We start from the raw sequence: 17,496 nt of genomic DNA, 5'->3' as shown, positions 1-17,496 counted from the left end.
CATTATGATTTTTTTTTGGTAATCATGTCATCGGAATGTTTTTTTTTTTTTTTTTTTCTGCGGGGAAAAGAACATTGTCATTGTTATTGTTTTTATTATCTCGTCTAAAATTAAGAATATTTTTTTTTTTTGGCTTTAGGGAAATTATGATCTGTTTGCTTGGAGATCAAGTTAAGTGATTGCAGCCATTAAAAATGTATATTTTATTTCCTTATAACAATAGTCAAATTCATAACTAGATAAAGATAAATTAATCAGGTTCTTCTTTATTTGTTTACTGAAGTTCTGAGACGACCAAGTCAGGTTCTTTGTGTATATTTTTTAGGGATCTAGGTGGATTCATCTTGTTTGGTAAGTTGTTGTTATAAGAGAATCCGGGGTCATAACTAAATCTTTTGTGAGCAAAAGATATACTAATATTCTTTTGTTAAACAGAATCATCAGTTTCGAAGGAAAATCAAAATTTAAATAATTAAGAATTTCGCAGCGGGGAATGAATATGGAATACTATATTAATCAAAAACCAAATAAGTATATCGTATGTGGCGTGCACTAACGTGCATTAATCTATTAATAGAAAGAAACAAAAGAAAGGAAACAAAAAAGAAATTGGACTTATGTTATCTAGGGCCACATGAACAACCTTGAAGACAAAGCGATAACAAAAGAATTTGCACCATATGCGTTAGGACGTTGAGGCATGAGACTCTTTATTTTTCTTTTTTTGTCACCTAATAATTACTTTCTTTTTGGTTATACGAGGTATGAGTTGGTGTAGTTAGGAAACGATATGGTCTCAGGTCTTTGTATGATCGTGTCGATGTTTTCATATATACTAAGTTTTATTTGTTTCGTTGATGGGAAACAATAGCGTCGTGTGTTGTTAACAATTAATAATTTTTCTAAATGGTGATCGTCTGATCGAGTCTCTTCTCCTTCGTTTTGCTTCTCTTCCGGCTTTTGTCGTTCTTGATCTAATCTTATCCTGATTCGTACAATTGTTTCTGCAGAAACAAACGTGTATGTAGTCGTACGATGGATAATAACAAATATAGTACTGTAGTAGTACATCTAAAATATTCTCTGGCATCTCTAAGACCATGCATATTGAATGACAAATACATCTATCTCCCTATAGTGATACACATGCGGAAAAAACAAATTTAACTAATAGAATGGTTTTTTTGCTTTTCTTTTTTGGACTTCTATAATCTAATAGACTAGTACTGACAAATTCTTCCTAAGCCGACGGCTTTCATTTAGTTAACTGCTTATTGTTTTTGTTAGCAATGGTTAGCAAATTGATCGTTATCTACAACCTTATAAATCTCCCCATTAACGGAATATTTTGATCTGATCAGAATCTTAGTTTTTATATACAACCTTATAAATCTCCCCATTAACGGAAAAAAAGATATATACAACCTGATGATAAAAAGACTTAACTTATATTTTAATTTTCACCAGATTATTTTACAGAGTCCACTTAACATTACTAGTTTAGGCCCCAAAATTAGCACAAACCATCCAACAGCATTTTTACGGGCCAAATACTCGACGGGCCCATTAGTGAAAACTTCGAAGGTTAGTGGTCAAAGATGTTGAAAATAGTATCAAAGTAGTAATGGACACACTACAATTTACATCCCAAATAACACAACTCACGATAAATGTTACACCAAAAAACCTATCAAACACGAAAAAATAAATAAATAACAACACTCTATCTATGTTCCCACATCGATGCAGCCAAAAATAAATTAATAACATGTGTGATAATAATTAATTATATAAAACACCAAAAAATTAAAACGTAAAAAAGACAATAATTTTTTTAATCTACTACTAAGTTAGTTACGTAGAGACAGTGGTGGATGAGGAGACAACATTCCATGCATAGGATTAGGTGTTGCAGTTGGCTTCGTCCCCGTTTCTTTTGTAGTAGTGGAAGGAATCCAGGTGGTGGTGGCTGCAACACGGTCTCCTCCACGTTAGCAAAATACTCAAAGGCGCGCAAATCAGTCATAGCAATCTCCACTCCGTCCTTCTCCTTTTCAGGCACTTGATCAAGAAACTTGAAGAAACCATCAAAAACTTCGCCAGTAGCAGCATCAAAATTCGTGATCAGCTTTTGGTAAGTCATGAGCTTTTTGGAAGGCACCAACACACTTGAATACCCGATAACAAGATTGAGGTAAACATTGTGCCTGCTATCAGTTGGCTTAAAAAACTCAAACAGAGGGTTCTCACACACTCTCTTCTTTAGAGCCCTCCGAAAATACATCCCATAGACAGACATAAACTGCGATGTGAGCTTGAAAACATCAAACTCCTTGCGGGTGACAGTGATCTGTGGGGGAAGGAATGCGAACTTGATAAGTAGAGGCTGAGGCATATCGAGATGGCAGCATTTTGGTGCTGGAGCGTCAGGTTGGATATCCTGAGCATTATCGTCATTCTGAGTAAGTATTTGCTGGCAAGGACCGGAGCTCTTGACTCTTGCGTCATTCACATTACTTGTGGTTTCTGGATAGTTTTGCTGCGATGGCCGCAAATCAGTCACTTGTTTAATCAATTTTGGAATGAGTCCAGGTGGTGGTGGTAGCAACATGGTCTCCTCCATGTTAGCAAAATACTCAAAGGCATGCAAATCAGTCATAGCCATCTCCACTCCGTCCTCCTTTTCCTTCTTTTCAAGCAATTGGTCAAGAAGCTTGAAGAAACCATCAAGAACTTCCCCCATAGCAGCATCAAAATTCGTGATCAGCTTTTGGTAATTCATCAGCTTTTTGGAAGGTACCAACACACTTGAATACCCGATAACAAGATTGAGGTAAACGCGGTGCCTGCTGTCAGTTGGCTTAAAAAAACTCAAATAGAGGGTCATCACACACTCTCTTTTTCAGGGCCATCCAAAAATACATCCCATAAACAGACACAAACTGCACTGTGAGCTTGAAAATATCAAACACCTTGCGGGTGATAGTGATCCCTAGGGGAAGGAATGCGAACTTGATAGGTATAGGCTGAGGCATATCGAGATGGTAGCATTTTGGTGCTGGAGCGTCAGGTTGGGAAGATGCGTGACAAGGACCAGAGCTCCTGGACATAGCATCAACGACCCTGGACGTCTTCATCTGCGTAGAGGAAATTTTTTGTTTTCTTGTCTACAAAAAAAGAAAGAAAGTAACATTCAAAATCATATTAATATTCTCGCCTTTATAAACACAGAATCAGATTCGCTAGAATTACAAGTTATAACCTAAATGATAGCTGTTGGAAAAATAGCCCTAGCAAATTTACTGAAACAAAGGCAGAGAGAAAGTAAACAATCAAAATCAGATTCGCTAGAACTACAATGTTCAACCTAACTGACTGGTTATGAAGATAATAGCCCCAACAAATTAACAATCAAAACTACTGAAACAAAAACAAAGTAACATTCAAAAATCAGATTCGCTTGAATTACAAGTTTCAACCTAAAAGATTGGTTATGGAAATAATAGCCCCAGCAAATTAACAATCATATCTACTGAAATAAACGCAGAGATAAATTCATGAATATTCCCATGGGAGAAGGCAAAAATACTAAAAGAGAGAGATCGACAGCCCTAAAAAAAGAAGAGGAATCGGCGAAGCGAGAGACTAATTAGGGTTTCGGAGAGAGATAAGGAAGGGAACCACCATACCTTAATCGGGAAGGAAACAGAGAGAACCGCCCTGACGTCGATCGAGTAGAGGCGGAGAAGGGATAACGAACGGCTTCGAGATTCTATCTAATTACGGCTTTGAGAATCGATAACGCGAGGAGACGAAGTAATTATTTATACTCCTCATTCGAAAAAAATAATAATAATAAACTTAGCCCTCTATTCCCACCGTCTTTATACTCGTGTCCCGGTTTTCTAATGGGTCTTTAATATTTGGGCTTTAAAATCTATAGACCTATTTACAGTTCCAATTTTAAACGTGGCGGCGCTACCTGTACTTTTGACATTTAACATTACTAGTTTAGGCCCCAAAAATAGCATTAACCATCCGACAGCATTTTACGGGCCAAATACTGGACGTGCCCATTCATTAGTGGAAACTTCGAAGATTAAGGCTCCCAATGACAAGCGTGCAGCTACAATTCCAATCCAACCATCACATATTCCACATATACAAAGAGTCTAAGATGTTAAAAATAGTATCAAAATAAATAACTACCACATTACATCATATTTCCATCCCAAATAACAAAACTCACAATAAAACTATTACACCAAAAACCTATCACGCACAAAAAAAAATATAATTAACACAACACTCTCTATATGTTCCCACATCGATGCAGCGAAAATATATTAAATGAAATAAATTAAAAATGTGTAATAATAAATTATTATATAAAACACGAAAAATAGAATATAAAAAAGACAAGAAAAATATATTTATCTACAATATAGTTACACATATTCATACAAATGTTAGATCGCCGCCACCTCATCCTTGTAAATTCACCCTGCAGTGTGTAAATATAAATCTCATTAATCAGTCACCCATAAAGAAAGATCCAAAACATTCCATGTAACTGAAATAACAAAAAAAAAAAAAAAAAAATCTTAAATTACCATTTGAGAGTATTGAGGGTGCACTTTGGTGAATCAGTTTCAAGCTTGTTCAAGCTAACGCTGCCGCATCTCAAATTAACGGCGAGCATTCCGATCTTAATCCCGGCGAAACCAAATCCAACTTTAGTCTTTGCAACAACATTAATCACCAAATCTTTACTCTGAAATTTCGTAGCGAGTCTCTTAGCCAAACCTCTCTCCACGAGCTGGTTCTTCACCGCCGTCTCCACTTTCACGCTCGTCGAGTTTTTCGGACCTTGTCGGAACCCATCCACCGTCGTTTTTCCCATCCCCGTCTCGTCATTTCCACTCCCGACGCTCATCTCCAAAGCGGTGTTTCCGTAGTAAAAAACGAGTTTGGAGTTAGGATTCTTCATCTCAACGCGCGCAACGGCTGTAGCGGAGAGAGAAGCACCGTCGGGATCGTCTGCGAGTTTGAAACCGTCGAGACGGAACGAAGCGAGGCTGAAAGTAGGAAGCTTGGGATCGAACCAGAGGTAGAAAACAGCAGTCCCGACTAAGAAGAGAAAGATCAAGAGGACAAGAGAAATGCAAACGCAGCAGCAACAGAAACGACAACAGCTTCTGCGTTTTCGCTTGGGTCGGAAAGAAGTAGGCATAGCGGCGGAGGCTTTTCTCATAGGCTGTTGAGAAACGAGAGGAGGAGGAGGAGGAGGAGACGCCATGTTAGGATCTCTATAACCCGGGGGTTTTTGAAGAACCGGTTGCATATGATAATCTGCCATTATTTTTTATTGTTTTGTTTAATCCTTTACACCTCTCTTTGAGACGATCTCCTGAAAAATCGTATCAAAGAAGAAAAAACCAAATGATCAAATCTCTCTGTTTTTTTAGCAAACAGAGTCGGAATTGATGAGAAGAAAGGGAGATGAAACCTGAGGAGAAATCTTGAGAATGAAGAAAGAGAGAGAAAGATAGACGATGATGATGGTTAAAGGCAGAGATCGAAACTTGATCTATAAGAGATTTTGAGTTTTGTTTTTTGGAAGAGAGAGAGAGAGAGAGAGAGAGAGAGAGAGAGAGAGAGAAAGTTTTTGGTGTTGCGTTGTGTTTTTTTTTGATAATGGAGAGAAGAACGATGAGACGTGAGGAAGGGAATTCGTTATTAGCTTCACGCGCGCCGTTATTTAAAAATTGCTGATGTGTCCCCTCTTTTTTCTCTTCTTCCTACATTTTTTTTTATTTAACAGATTTTTTTTCCAAATAAAAGTCAATATATTCTATATACACACGTGGAAATTCTTTAGGATCTGATTCCCGTTTTGAGCCAGTCACTGCCACATGGCTTATATTAGGAACAATTTACCAATTTTACCCTCACCGCCTCAACGAATTCACAAGATAAACCTAAAGCCCTCAAAATCGTACTCTCACTTGAACGATTGTCTCATCGGAAAGTCGTTCTTTAATCGTCGCCTCCTCCTTCCTCCGTCATGACAATGGAGTGCGTTAACCCCGAAGGTCTTCGATTAGATGGTCGCCAGTTCAACGAAGTATGTACGCATTACTGTATTATTCTTATCTCTTCCTCTCTTTCGCTACTATCTGATTCCGATTTTTCTATTATCTTTCGGTCTTTCTATTGAATCGATTTGGTATTTTGTTTTTACAGATTCAAAGCTCTTCGCATGATCAAACCCTAGAATCGTGGATACGTCCGATCTTGCTGAAGGGACATGAACGTCCATTGACGTGCCTCAGGTACAACAGAGATGGCGATCTCCTATTCTCCTGCGCCAAGGACCACACTCCCACTCTCTGGTTTGTCGATAATGGCGAACGCCTTGGAACCTACCGTGGCCACAATGGTGCTGTTTGGTGCTGTGATGTCTCCCGTAAGTGTCTCATCTTCTCAATTTCAGTTAGTATAAAGTGGATGGAATCAGGTGGATTCAATTTAGGGTTTAGTCTTTCAAAGCTTAATGTTCAGGTGATTTGTTTGTGATTTATTAGGAGACTCATCAAGATTGATCACTGGTAGTGCTGATCAAACTGCTAAGCTCTGGGATGTGCAATCTGGTGAACAATTGTTCACATTCAAGTTTGGTTCTCCGGCCAGGTTTGTGGATTTCTCTGTTGGAGATCATCTTGCTGTGATTACCACTGATCCCTTCATGGAACGTACCTCTGCTATTCATGTCAAACGCATTGCCGAAGATCCCCAAGACCGTAAGTTGTCAATACTGGGTCAAATTCTAGTTATGTTACTTAGCCTCTAGTATGTGTAATTTGGAATTGGTTTTGATGCAATTGGTGTAGAGGTTGGTGATTCTGTGCTTGTCATTAATAATCCTGATGGAAAGAAGAGGATCAATAGAGCTGTTTGGGGTCTCCTGAACAAAACTATCGTTAGTGCTGGTGAAGATGCTGTTATCAGAATCTGGGATACCGAGGTATTTCTAATTTTCTTGAGGCCTTTCTGTGTATTAATTTCCATTTGAATATTTTTAGCTTAAACCTTATATGGTGCTTGTTGCTAGACTGGGACATTGCTCAAGGAATCAGATGAGGAAGTGGGCCACAAGAAGGCCATTACATCGCTCTGTAAAGCAGCTGATGATTCTCATTTTCTTACAGGTTCACTTGACAAAACTGCAAAGGCATGTGCTTCTTTCTTTTACTTCTCTATCTCTTGTTTCAGTAAAATCTGCACTATACATGTAAATGATAAATCATCCTAAGAGAGTGTTCTTTTTGTTGATTCTTTCAGCTTTGGGACATGAGAACACTGACTCTTATAAAGAGTTATACCACAGTGGTTCCTGTAAATGCTGTTGCCATGTCTCCACTTCTCAACCATGTATGAACTTCTTGAAATTCAAATCTGGTTTCCAAAACCAACAAGTCTTGATTTTATCTTTGCTAAATGTTTCTGCTCTCTCTTAGGTTATGCTTGGAGGTGGTCAAGATGCATCAGCTGTGACTACCACTGATCATCGTGCTGGGAAGTTTGAAGCTAAGTTTTAGGACACGGTTAGTCTGTTACAATAAGAAAGTTTTATTTGAAAACATGTAACCTGGAAAAAAGATATGTAACTGTGTATCATTTTGTGTTTGGTATAATATATATATAGATTCTGGAAGAGGAAATAGGTGGTGTCAAAGGTCATTTTGGACCTATAAATGCTTTGGCATTCAATCCTGATGGGAAGAGGTACACTATCAACATTTGATTTTGATTGATTTGGTACAATCCTCACGTGATGAGTTTTTGAGTATGTGTGTTTTCTGGCTTTGCTACTAAGATTGGGAATGTATTTTTCAGTTTCTCTAGTGGAGGTGAAGACGGTTACGTGAGGCTGCATCATTTTGACTCCAATTACTTCGACATCAAGATTTAGATTCTTTGAAAGAGACTCCCATTACGCTTTTTTATTTTCTCTCTTTTCAGCATTTTCATGATTTTGTACTACCAATATACTTTGATGATATAAGCTCTTTGAAATAATTGATGGCATAAGCAATCAATTCAAACGTATAAATGGTGGTAATTTTTTTTTTTTGTTTCTAGTAGACATGCCGACTAAAAAAAAGTCCTTGAAACTACATATTGTTGAAAAACACTTGCATCTAAAAGAATTAAGAAATTGTTAAAGTGAATAACTATAGATTTAAAGTCCTTTTAAAATAAATAATTTAAGGAATAACACAAGAATTTAAAAGAGTTTATAAAATAAATAATATATAAACTAGTGCAATAGTAAACCAAACCTAAATAAGAATTGTGTGAGAGTTTTAAAAAGATAAATAAATATAGTAACAAAAAATAAGGATTATGATTAAAAAAAAAAAGATTTCTTCTTCTTCTTCTTCTTCTTCTTCTTCTTCTTCTTCACAGATGGAAGAGCTTCCGGATGAAAGTTCTCCTCTGTTTTTGTCTTCTTTGTGATGTTCTGTTTTGTGTAGCTGAGACGAGACCTATGGAGATTGGTGACCTGCAGGAACACCTTGAAAGACAGCAGCTAAGCACAGGAAGGCTAATGAAGGTGTAGCTGATTCTCATCCTCCTAAACAGATGGAAGAGCTTCCGGATGAAAGTTCTGATGCGTTTATTGATGCTTCTCTTATGGAGAAGGTACTTAAGAGGAGAAGTATGCGGATGCGCAATATGCAGAGAGCCTGGCAGGTATTACTTAATCACCTTTACCTCGTTCCACTTATCTTTCCAAATTCCAGAAAAGAGTTTTTACTAAAAATAGCCTTCGTTTTGGTTCAGTCAGTCTTTTCATCATCTCTTTATTATTAGACCTATATAAGCTGAATAATTTTTCTTGATTGAGTGTTTAGATTTTTTTTAAACTTTAGAAATATAGAATATATCTATTTGTTCTGTGCAGGTAGTGTATTGAGTGGTGGTGGGAGTGCTCCACTTCCTGAGGCAACCGCTCAGAATTGGGTTGATATGATAAATGAGTATCATCAGAAGGGAGCTTTAGTGAGTCGTTTGGGGATTCCTATGATGTATGGCATTGATGCCGTTCACGGGCGTAACAATGTCTAAAACCCTACTATCTTTCCTCACAATGTTGGTCTCGGAGCCACCAGGCAAGTATTACCTAAAACGTTTATTTGGTTTTGTATGTTTCCCTTCTCTGTTTTTATGATTGCGATCTATATATCTTCTGCTGATAGTTGCTACTTGCTTCATTGAAAACTAACAAGGTCTGTTTCGTATGTTGATGATCCAGTTGGGTGTCAGTCACTGCTTTCATGAGCAATGCATAAGGTTCTATACTTCATCATATACTCTAAGCTTAGATAGATTAATTTACAGTCATAAAAAAAAGAACTGTTTCTGATACAGGTTTCGTATGCTTGTTTGGTGATGCAGGTTTTATGTTTGACAACTCTGGGGGAATCTAATATGCTTGCTAATAGTCATAGAGAAGTGGATTCTGATAGTGTCGATCACTTGACACTTGGTCAGCACTTTCTCATCGGATATTAGAATAACAAGTAAGTACTGTTTTATTGGATTGCAACTTGCAACACATTTATTTGGCCTTAACGTCCATAAGCCATAAAATGAAAGATTTCGGTAGTTTTTCTATCAATTTATAGAAGCCTTGAATTCTTACAAATTCATTTATGCAGATCTGATTCTGATTTTAGGAATCCCCTGAGGGAAGGACGGTGCTGGTACTCCGGAAATCTTTACCAAGGACAAAGAAAGACTTCTTCACGGAACCAGGTGAAGGTAAGGTACATACTTTATATATCTAATGTATGATTAGGTTATTGCAAATCGAGTATCATAATTGCTTATCCCCCATGCTTCTTGGTTGCAGATGTTTTAATTGTAGTGTTAAAGGAGCGGAGCGTCCAGATCTGAGATTGATTCTCATGATTGCCACTTTAAAGCTGAACTCGTTTCTAATTATTATGGAGGGGCACCTACCATTCACATTCCTGTTGAGGTACTTAGCTAGTTTTTATAACATAAAGTGGAAATTCCTTATAATTAAAGTTTTTCAAGCTTCATTTATTTAGTTTTGTATGTTTCCCTTCTCTGTTTTTATGAATGCGATCTATATTTCTTCTGCTGATAGATTTTAATTTCACAGGGATCCTGATCTGGTTAAGAGGATTGGAGCAGCCACTGCAGTCGAAGTCAGAGCCACTGGAATTCCATACACATTTGCTCCTTGCATTGCAGTAAAGTTTCTGTATTCTTGATCCTATATAAGTTTTCACCTTCTGCCAAAGTCTTATAAATCTGGCGCTCTTCATATCTTTGGACAGTTGTTAAAGTTGTTTCTTACTCACTTTTTGTAGGTTTGTAGAGAACCCAGATGGGGTAGGTGTTATGAGAGCTACAGCGAGGATCACAAAGTTGTGGAAGACATGACAGATGTCATACTTGGTTTTCAAGGAGAGCCTCCTTCCAACTATAAGCATGGCATTCCATTTGTTGGTGGCAGGTAAGGTTTTGCTAATTTGGTTGTGTTATATGAGCCTTACATAAGTACGAACATGTGCCAAGCATTACGTGGGAGATGCTGGGACAACCGGAGGAATAAATTAGAATATCACGGTGACTCATGGTCTTAGTGTTCGCATGCCTGCTTATGCTGATGCATTTTACAAAGGTGTTTCCACAGTGATGGTTTCATATTCAAGCTGGAATGGTGAGAAGATGCATGCAAATACTGAGCTTATCACAGGTAATTTGATTCTAATTGTCTTCGAAACTCTGATCGATTAACATATGTCTTTGTCTTCCCTTGTGCGCTTTCTCAAATTTGATCACTTTCTTTCTTTTTTTTGGTTGGTTGAAACTACCAAACTGTTGTAGGTGTGTGTGTGTTCGTGTCCCCCCAGAAGGATGAAGTTTTTTCAGAGAACAAACACTCTCTGTCTCCGGCGACAGTGTTCTTACACTAAGTAACAACAACATCAAACTCTGGTCGATTATAAACAAGGTAACATATATGTCTATTTGGTTTCAATTTTTATTAGATTTGGGAATGTGCTTCTTCTAATCCTATATATATTCTTGTACAGATCGGAGAGATATGCACTTTGATTTGAAGAAGAATGAAGAAGGATTCACAGCATCATTCTTGTTACAGAGGTTGTCTTTGATGACTCAATACGTCTTAATATTCCACTTCAGTCTTCCCAATCCTTACTTAAGTCATCGGTAAGTCTAGTTTAAAAGTTTATTTTTTTGTTACAGATTTTTTTTTACATTATTAGATTGAGAATTGACATTTTTCTTCCCATTGTTTACTAACTTCTTTGTTGCTTCTTAATATCTAGATGATGGTGGAGATGTATACATATGGTTCTTCGCATGTCTAATTTTAGGGATGACCACTGGCTTAACCACAACAATGGGACAATCCTCTGTAAGTAAACTTCAGATCCTTTGTCTTGGTTTCTTTTTCTTCTTTTATTCTCTTTCAAATTTTATGATCCCTTCATCCAATAACTAATAATTTTTCTTTTTTTTTCTGGGAAGGAGGCTGCTTGCGAAGGCCAAACTCAAAGAGCAATCCAGCTTCTCTCTTTCTCCCTCCTCCACGGTTTGCCTTCCAATTTTGCTTCTTCTTTTCTTTTTGATCTCTGTTGTTCGGTGGTTTTGTATGATTGATTTTATTGTTATCTTGTCTTCTTTGTGATGTTCTGTGCTGTGTAGCTGAGACGAGACCTATGGAGTTTGGTGAAACCGACGACTGCTGTTGGCCATGGAAGATACACATATCACAAGGAGCCAATCGAGATGTTTGTTCTCTGGATTCGTGGAAGCTGATTGCAGATCAAACTCAATGGCCAAGGTTCCATTTCTTTCTCTCTCATTTTCGTTTTGGTAGTTGGCTTGGAAACATTTATCTTGACTGAAGTGTCGCTTATCATGGCTATGTTGCAGATTGTACATGATGAGCTAGTGGAATTGTGATGGATCTCACTCTCTCTCTTTCCGTTCTTCTTCTTCTTCGTCACATGTCTTAACAAGGAGGGATTTGTCATGAGGGACCTTTTGAATTTCTGTTTTTTTTGGAGGTGGTCTCGCTGGAAACTTACGTCGAGTTGTGTCACCCAGAGGACGCGGATTCCTCACAGCATTTATGTTATGAATTTTCAAACTTGTTTCACAATGATGCAGATTGGTCACAGCAACAAGTTTGAAGATTCATAATATTAACCGTGACACAACTCGGCGTTTCCCTTTTCAGCTTTCTGAGAATGTCTAGCTCGATAGAAAGCAACTCAGTGGAGACAACAATTTTCCAAAGAGACCACCTCCAAAAAAGAACAGAAGGTCAAAGGGTCGTTCATAACAAACCCCTCACTTAAGACAGATGTGACGAAAAAGGAGGTAGCAGCAGCCAGCAGAAGCTCTAAAGACGGCTCCGAAGCAATCATGTGACTGAGATAAGGAAGGATTTGACGAAAAAGGAGGCAGCAGCAGAAGCTCCAAAGGTGGCTCAGAAGCGATCCCTGATGTTTAGACAACCGTCCAAGGGTAAGAAAGTGACCTCCTCATGTGTCCACTGACCTCCTCATGTGTCCACTGACCTCCTAAGGGTAAAGATTATATTGTAAATTGCTCATAGCTTAGATTATATTGTAAGTAGAACATGAGAACACTGACTCTTAGTGAGACTTACACAACAGTGGTGCCTGTAAACGCTGTCACCATGTCTCCACTTCTCACCATGTATGAACTAAATGCTTCTTGAAATTCAAAGCAGTTAGTCTTGATGTTATCTTTGTGAACGTTTCTGCTCCCTCTTAGGTTGTGCTTGGAGGTGGTCAAGACGCATCAGCTGTGACTACCACTGATCATCGTGCTGGAAAGTTTGAAGCTAAGTTTTACAACAAGGTTAGTGTTACAATAAGAGGGTTTTACTTGCAAACATGTAACCTCGAAACGAGATATGTAACTGTGTATCATTTTGTGTTTGGCATGATATATATGGATTCTGCAAGAGGAAATAGGTGGTGTAAAGGTCATTTTGGACCTATAAATGCTTTGGCATTCAATCCTGGCAGGAGCCAGGAGGTAAACTATCAACATTTGATTTTTATTGATTGATTGGTACAATCTTCACATTGATGAGTTTGTGTATTTTTTATGGCTTTGTTACTGTGTGTTCATGCAATGTATTTTTCAGTTTCTCTTGTGGAGGTGAAGACGCTACGTGTGGCTGCATCATCTTTGACTCCTATTACTTCAACATCAGGATTTAGATTCTTTGAAAAAGTCTTCCATTCCGGATTTTATTTCCTCACCTTTTTAGCATGTTTATGTGTACTACTACTACTACTACCAATACCAACACTTTGATGATAAAGCTTTTGAATTTTGACCGAATGTTTTTAGTTTTCATTTCTAGAGTTTTTCTAGTTCAAGTTTGATTATTTTAACATAATGACATTTCATATGAAACGTAAATGAATGGGAGTCAGGTCTACTAATAACGGACATAGTGCCATATCTCCGTCACTCTTAACCATTTGGACATTTGGTTCTCATAAAAAACACAATAACACAAAATCAACTTCATAACATAATCGTTTTTTTTTAAGCAATATGTTCGTAGCACGTAATAGACTAATAGTCTAATAAGCTAACACTCGACATTTCAAGTTAGGATTCGTCTTAATTCGATGAAACATGAGACATTCGAAAAAGAAACAGAAACTTACGCAAAGCAACAACAAACGATCTCATAATATTACATCAGGTCTAAAATGCAACAAAGGAAGCCATTTATAAAACAAGAAAAAAACCTCCCTCTATTATATTAACATGAAGACAACCACAACATCAAATTTTCATCTGGAGGAAAAAGCTTCTCTTTCTCCCTCTCTCTCCGAAAATTTATAGATCAATCATCATCTCTCTCAATCTACTATACTACTATCTATCAAGTTTTGTGAAAATTAGCAGGCACTTGTTTTCTTTGTTTATGTCGAACAAATTAAGTAGAAATCGACACTCATCCATTAGCCCGCAGCTACAGCATTAGCTCGAGGCTTCGTATCGAGCAGTTGATGCAGTTTGCTTGTAGAGTTAGAATCATTGTCTCCTTGGTTCTTGTTCTTGTCTCCAGCTCCTGAGTTTTTAATTCTAGACAACATATTCCCAGAGACTCTTTTCTCAGGTTCCGAGCATTTCAGTTTGTCCTGCAACCCAAAAAAGAACCGGCCACAATCAAGAAAAAATGATACACGTTCATCAAGATCACTTGTTAGTTAATAATGCTTACTTACCAACAAGGTTGCATTTGCTCCTCTTAGTTTATCAGATTTCTCATTAAGTTGGTTTAGTTCAGATCTTAATGCCATGTTTTCGGCTGTCAAGGCTTCAACTTTCTTAGCAAGTTCTTCGGTCTCAGCCTTCAAAACAAGGAAAGACAGATAGAAAGTTTATTAGCCTGTTCAATGTTTTGGTAAGAGTCACACCAAGAGAAAGAGAAACAATATCTAAAGAGCTCCACTGTTTTTTTCATCAAACAGACCTGTTTCCTTAATCTTGACCTTCTAGCAGATTCTCTATTAGACTGTTTTCTTCGCTCCCGTTTCAGTTCTCTCTCGTTCTGGAGAGACAAAAGTAAATACTTGGTGAGTGAAATGGAGCACATAAGCTCCAAAATCAGACAATTGGAAGATCAAAATAAAGTCACAGGGTACCTGAGGCCAAGTTTCAGGAGGAACCATGGCTAAAGATTGTGACATGAAGGGGTTGGAATTTGCACTTACACCAGGAGAGACTACAGCTCCAGCTCCTTTAATAACTTTTATGCCCGTATCACCACTTGACAGAGAAGCAGAGCGAAGTGAGCTAGATTGAGCCAATTGTTTCCCATCTGCCAAAAAAGTAAATCCTGTTATATCGAACATTTCCACTGAATCTAACTCTTTGGGACATGAATAAGGCTATACCTTTTGTTGGAGTTCCCTCTCGACTTCTTTTAGGTTTCGGTTCATCTGCCTGGAAACATGCACAACGGTTCAGACTTAAGACCATATCATATTGAAGCTAAATAATTATAGCCTGAGATCAAGAGAGCAGAAACATTACCCCAGTTGTATTCCCATCACTTCCATCACTTGACCCATCCGTTTCTGAGCTGTTCCGTGATCGTTTATGTTCATCTGCACCAGTTTCAGGATTTCCATTTCCTAGAGACATAGCAAGTCCATCAAACTCTTTCAGCTTCTTCATCAGTCCATTGTCTGTGTTCCCTGTAGATTTCGTAGGAGTGGCGATGCTCAAATGCGTCCCCGGCTGCCATTTAAAATGACCCTTGTTAAACAACGAACAAAACCATTTCTCAAATCCTTCATGTAATCATACCAGCTACACCACTTACAGTTGTTAAAGGTGGAGCCTTTTGACCTTGAGGCTGTGATCCCTGTCCACAGAAACTCGAAGCCAGTCAGATAAAACGATCACGGAGGATTCAATTACGGAAGGAAGCGAGATATATATATACCATGGGAATGCCAGGATGAGGGTAAACTCCCCCACCATGCTGGTAAACCGCTGCATAGGGTGATTCATACGGTGACATCATATGCTGAAAAGATTCAAGACCAATATAACACCAATGAATCGTCTTCCTAATATTTACCATATTTGCACAAGATGATTCGTCTTTGTGTTGACTATATAATACTACCTGAGGGTTCCACATGTAAGGAGGAGGAGGAGGATGGCCAGAAGCAGCCATAGCTGAATTGTAATAAGGAGGCATTGCAACTCTTGGACCATAATATGCCTAGCAGCAAGTAACAAAACCACCCACATATTCATGGATCATCATCATGGTATTAATAGTAACTGCTAGTACATAAGGCATAACTTGAGAATAATTATAAGAAAGACAAACCTGCATAGCTGCCCAATCAGGGTAGACATGAACATTTGTTTGATCCTAACAATAGTCAAGTCAACGCATAAGATATGAAGAAAAACAAAGAACACTAATTTTGACTTAGGATCAATAACAACATTGACTTGGGATTATGGTTTGAAACTGTTTGAAACATACCGGTGGTGAAGATGGTTTGTTGTCTGATTTGGTCGGCTTTGGTTCCTCGCTATTATTTCCCATGGTTTTTTTTTCCCCACTCAAGAGAAGAATGACTCCTCCTGCAAAATCAAAGGGATGATGATGTTGAGTGAGAAAGAAAGAGAGAGAGAGAGACAGAGAAGGGTAGAAACGTAAGTTCTCTCTCCCATCCTATGTTCAGAACAACTTTGAGGAAGACAAAAGGAATCAACAAAGTGGTTACTAATGGACAGTTCTACCCCTGAAACAATCACATGCACCCCAAAAAAAAAAAAAAGCTCTGTTCTTGTCTCTGCTTTTGCTGTTTTTGTTCAAATTCAAAAACTTCAAATTTTCATTAAACTCAACTAAATGCAAAAAGTAAACGATCAAAAAAGGCAAAAATCTTTCACAAATCCAAATAATTTTTAGAAAACAAAAACAAGGAAGGCGAGTGGATGATGGAGAAAACGAAAACATAAACTCTTGGAGCAAAGCAAACAATCTCTTTAAAAGCTATATACAATAATACCTTAAAGAATCCGAAAGCTCTTTGAAGAAACGTAAGCAGAAGAAGAAGCAGCTTAACAAAAACCCAAATCGCGAATTCGAAACCTAAACAGCAATTAAACGCATTTTCATCTTTCTCTCTCTCTCTAACAAAACCAAACCAGAGAGCAAAAAAGACTTCAGTTTTTTTTTTTTCTAATGTGAGGGAGACGAGAGAGAGAGAGAGAGAGAGAGGGGAGAGAAAGAAAAAACGGAGCGCGAAGAAGATGAACACGTCATCAAACACGTGTCATGAGAATATATAACAGCGTAAACTACGGTGGTGTTTGATGAGTTGGCTCCTCGGGCTTAGTGCCAGCCATTTCCTTATGTCATCCAACCGTACACGTGTTCGATTCTTAGTCGCTCTACGCATCTCTCATGTGACTTACGTGGTCCATCCGTTTTATCTCCCCTCCTTCGCAGTTATTATTTTCTACCGTATCATTTATTCTAGGCTAATATATATTTACCATAGTGTGTGTACTACATAGATGAAAGTCATGTGCAACATTGACATGTATGTATTATAGAGAGATAGTACATTTTGCAACCAAAAGAATATGTAATTCCTTACGTCACACAAATATCAATCATATGTTTTAAGTGACGCCATAATAAGAAAGTTGGAAAAAAAAAAAAAAAAAAGGAAGAAAAGACCTTTGACTATTGTTAGTAGAAGAAGGAAGCTCCTCTCCGACGCGGAGAGCACTTCTGAGTTGTGTCGACAAAACTCAAGATCTTGATCGTCCATTCTTCACTACCGATAAAGGTGCCACGAGACGAGACGACCCACGTGTATGGCC

The 17,496-nt window shown here is 38.0% G+C and overlaps 4 protein-coding genes and 1 pseudogene across 10 annotated transcripts; 2 read left to right on the top strand and 3 right to left on the bottom strand.

Annotated features, from left to right (window-relative positions):
* Window positions 1-1,744: 1,744 nt before the first annotated feature.
* Window positions 1,745-3,821, bottom strand: LOC104784442 (uncharacterized; annotated as a pseudogene). The gene is made up of 2 exons (XR_015597394.1): window positions 3,690-3,821; window positions 1,745-3,167 (listed from the first exon to the last, which is right to left on the bottom strand). The product of XR_015597394.1 is annotated as an uncharacterized LOC104784442 (transcript).
* Window positions 3,822-4,297: 476 nt separating this feature from the next.
* On the bottom strand, window positions 4,298-5,711 carry LOC104783204 (uncharacterized). Of its 2 annotated transcripts, XM_010508328.2 has the most exons (3): window positions 5,510-5,711; window positions 4,614-5,410; window positions 4,298-4,504 (listed from the first exon to the last, which is right to left on the bottom strand). In XM_010508328.2, exons 2-3 carry the CDS (start codon window positions 5,357-5,359, stop codon window positions 4,486-4,488), a joined length of 765 nt encoding a protein of 254 aa, XP_010506630.2. In that variant the 5' UTR covers window positions 5,360-5,410; window positions 5,510-5,711; the 3' UTR covers window positions 4,298-4,485. The 2 variants fall into 2 exon arrangements, with proteins under 2 accessions (XP_010506630.2, XP_087367390.1); XM_087511264.1 differs by lacking the exon at window positions 4,298-4,504 and having other exon boundaries at window positions 4,610-5,410; window positions 5,510-5,638.
* Window positions 5,712-5,953: 242 nt separating this feature from the next.
* On the top strand, window positions 5,954-8,116 carry LOC104783203 (eukaryotic translation initiation factor 3 subunit I). The gene is made up of 9 exons (XM_010508327.3): window positions 5,954-6,127; window positions 6,247-6,469; window positions 6,588-6,803; window positions 6,894-7,027; window positions 7,115-7,234; window positions 7,345-7,434; window positions 7,521-7,607; window positions 7,709-7,788; window positions 7,900-8,116. The coding sequence occupies exons 1-7, from the start codon at window positions 6,068-6,070 to the stop codon at window positions 7,599-7,601; spliced, it is 924 nt and encodes a 307-aa protein (XP_010506629.2). The 5' UTR covers window positions 5,954-6,067; the 3' UTR covers window positions 7,602-7,607; window positions 7,709-7,788; window positions 7,900-8,116.
* Window positions 8,117-8,975: 859 nt separating this feature from the next.
* Window positions 8,976-13,470, top strand: LOC104783202 (uncharacterized). Of its 4 annotated transcripts, XR_002037847.2 has the most exons (16): window positions 9,040-9,179; window positions 9,323-9,360; window positions 9,466-9,590; window positions 9,729-9,831; window positions 9,923-10,051; window positions 10,199-10,289; window positions 10,410-10,555; window positions 10,724-10,798; window positions 10,930-11,056; window positions 11,139-11,277; window positions 11,397-11,485; window positions 11,599-11,662; window positions 11,776-11,914; window positions 12,007-12,603; window positions 12,877-13,143; window positions 13,256-13,470. XR_002037847.2 is itself a non-coding variant. In XM_087512097.1 (13 exons), exons 10-13 carry the CDS (start codon window positions 11,447-11,449, stop codon window positions 12,023-12,025), a joined length of 258 nt encoding a protein of 85 aa, XP_087368223.1. In that variant the 5' UTR covers window positions 8,976-9,179; window positions 9,323-9,360; window positions 9,466-9,590; window positions 9,747-9,831; window positions 9,923-10,051; window positions 10,199-10,289; window positions 10,410-10,798; window positions 10,930-11,056; window positions 11,139-11,277; window positions 11,397-11,446; the 3' UTR covers window positions 12,026-12,603. The 4 variants fall into 4 exon arrangements, 2 of the variants coding, with proteins under 2 accessions (XP_087368223.1, XP_087368222.1); XR_015597765.1 differs by having other exon boundaries at window positions 8,976-9,179; window positions 9,747-9,831; window positions 10,410-10,798; XM_087512097.1 differs by lacking the exons at window positions 12,877-13,143; window positions 13,256-13,470 and having other exon boundaries at window positions 8,976-9,179; window positions 9,747-9,831; window positions 10,410-10,798; window positions 11,602-11,662.
* Window positions 13,471-13,786: 316 nt separating this feature from the next.
* On the bottom strand, window positions 13,787-17,413 carry LOC109124470 (G-box-binding factor 3). Of its 2 annotated transcripts, none has more exons than XM_010508324.3 (12): window positions 16,674-17,413; window positions 16,142-16,242; window positions 15,980-16,024; window positions 15,770-15,868; window positions 15,584-15,667; window positions 15,461-15,502; window positions 15,169-15,375; window positions 15,030-15,078; window positions 14,778-14,953; window positions 14,606-14,683; window positions 14,358-14,483; window positions 13,787-14,270 (listed from the first exon to the last, which is right to left on the bottom strand). In XM_010508324.3, exons 2-12 carry the CDS (start codon window positions 16,202-16,204, stop codon window positions 14,091-14,093), a joined length of 1,149 nt encoding a protein of 382 aa, XP_010506626.1. In that variant the 5' UTR covers window positions 16,205-16,242; window positions 16,674-17,413; the 3' UTR covers window positions 13,787-14,090. The 2 variants fall into 2 exon arrangements, with proteins under 2 accessions (XP_010506626.1, XP_010506627.1); XM_010508325.3 differs by having other exon boundaries at window positions 14,847-14,953; window positions 16,674-16,928.
* Between the last annotated feature and the right edge of the window lie 83 nt (window positions 17,414-17,496).

This window comes from Camelina sativa, chromosome 4 (assembly GCF_030686135.1).
Source record: "Camelina sativa cultivar CO46 ecotype springtype chromosome 4, ASM3068613v1".
NCBI classification, from domain to species: Eukaryota; Viridiplantae; Streptophyta; class Magnoliopsida; order Brassicales; family Brassicaceae; genus Camelina; species Camelina sativa.
This window is presented reverse-complemented; position numbering and strand designations above follow the sequence as displayed.

Bases quoted from the DNA above. Each gene is read 5' to 3' on its own strand.
- LOC104783204 (XM_010508328.2), bottom strand. From the start codon at position 5,359: ATGGCAGATTATCATATGCAACCGGTTCTTCAAAAACCCCCGGGTTAT.
- LOC104783203 (XM_010508327.3), top strand. From the start codon at position 6,068: ATGACAATGGAGTGCGTTAACCCCGAAGGTCTTCGATTAGATGGTCGC. The intron at 7,028-7,114 runs GTATTTCTAATT...GCTTGTTGCTAG, and splicing joins TCAGAATCTGGGATACCGAG to ACTGGGACATTGCTCAAGGA. The intron at 7,435-7,520 runs GTATGAACTTCT...GCTCTCTCTTAG, and splicing joins TGTCTCCACTTCTCAACCAT to GTTATGCTTGGAGGTGGTCA.
- LOC104783202 (XM_087512096.1), top strand. From the start codon at position 9,978: ATGATTGCCACTTTAAAGCTGAACTCGTTTCTAATTATTATGGAGGGG. The intron at 10,290-10,409 runs GTAAAGTTTCTG...CACTTTTTGTAG, and splicing joins CATTTGCTCCTTGCATTGCA to GTTTGTAGAGAACCCAGATG. The intron at 10,556-10,723 runs GTAAGGTTTTGC...CATTTTACAAAG, and splicing joins ATTCCATTTGTTGGTGGCAG to GTGTTTCCACAGTGATGGTT.
- LOC109124470 (XM_010508324.3), bottom strand. From the start codon at position 16,204: ATGGGAAATAATAGCGAGGAACCAAAGCCGACCAAATCAGACAACAAA. The intron at 15,503-15,583 runs GTATATATATAT...TTCTGTGGACAG, and splicing joins CTCATCCTGGCATTCCCATG to GGATCACAGCCTCAAGGTCA. The intron at 15,376-15,460 runs GTAAGTGGTGTA...TTTAAATGGCAG, and splicing joins AGGCTCCACCTTTAACAACT to CCGGGGACGCATTTGAGCAT.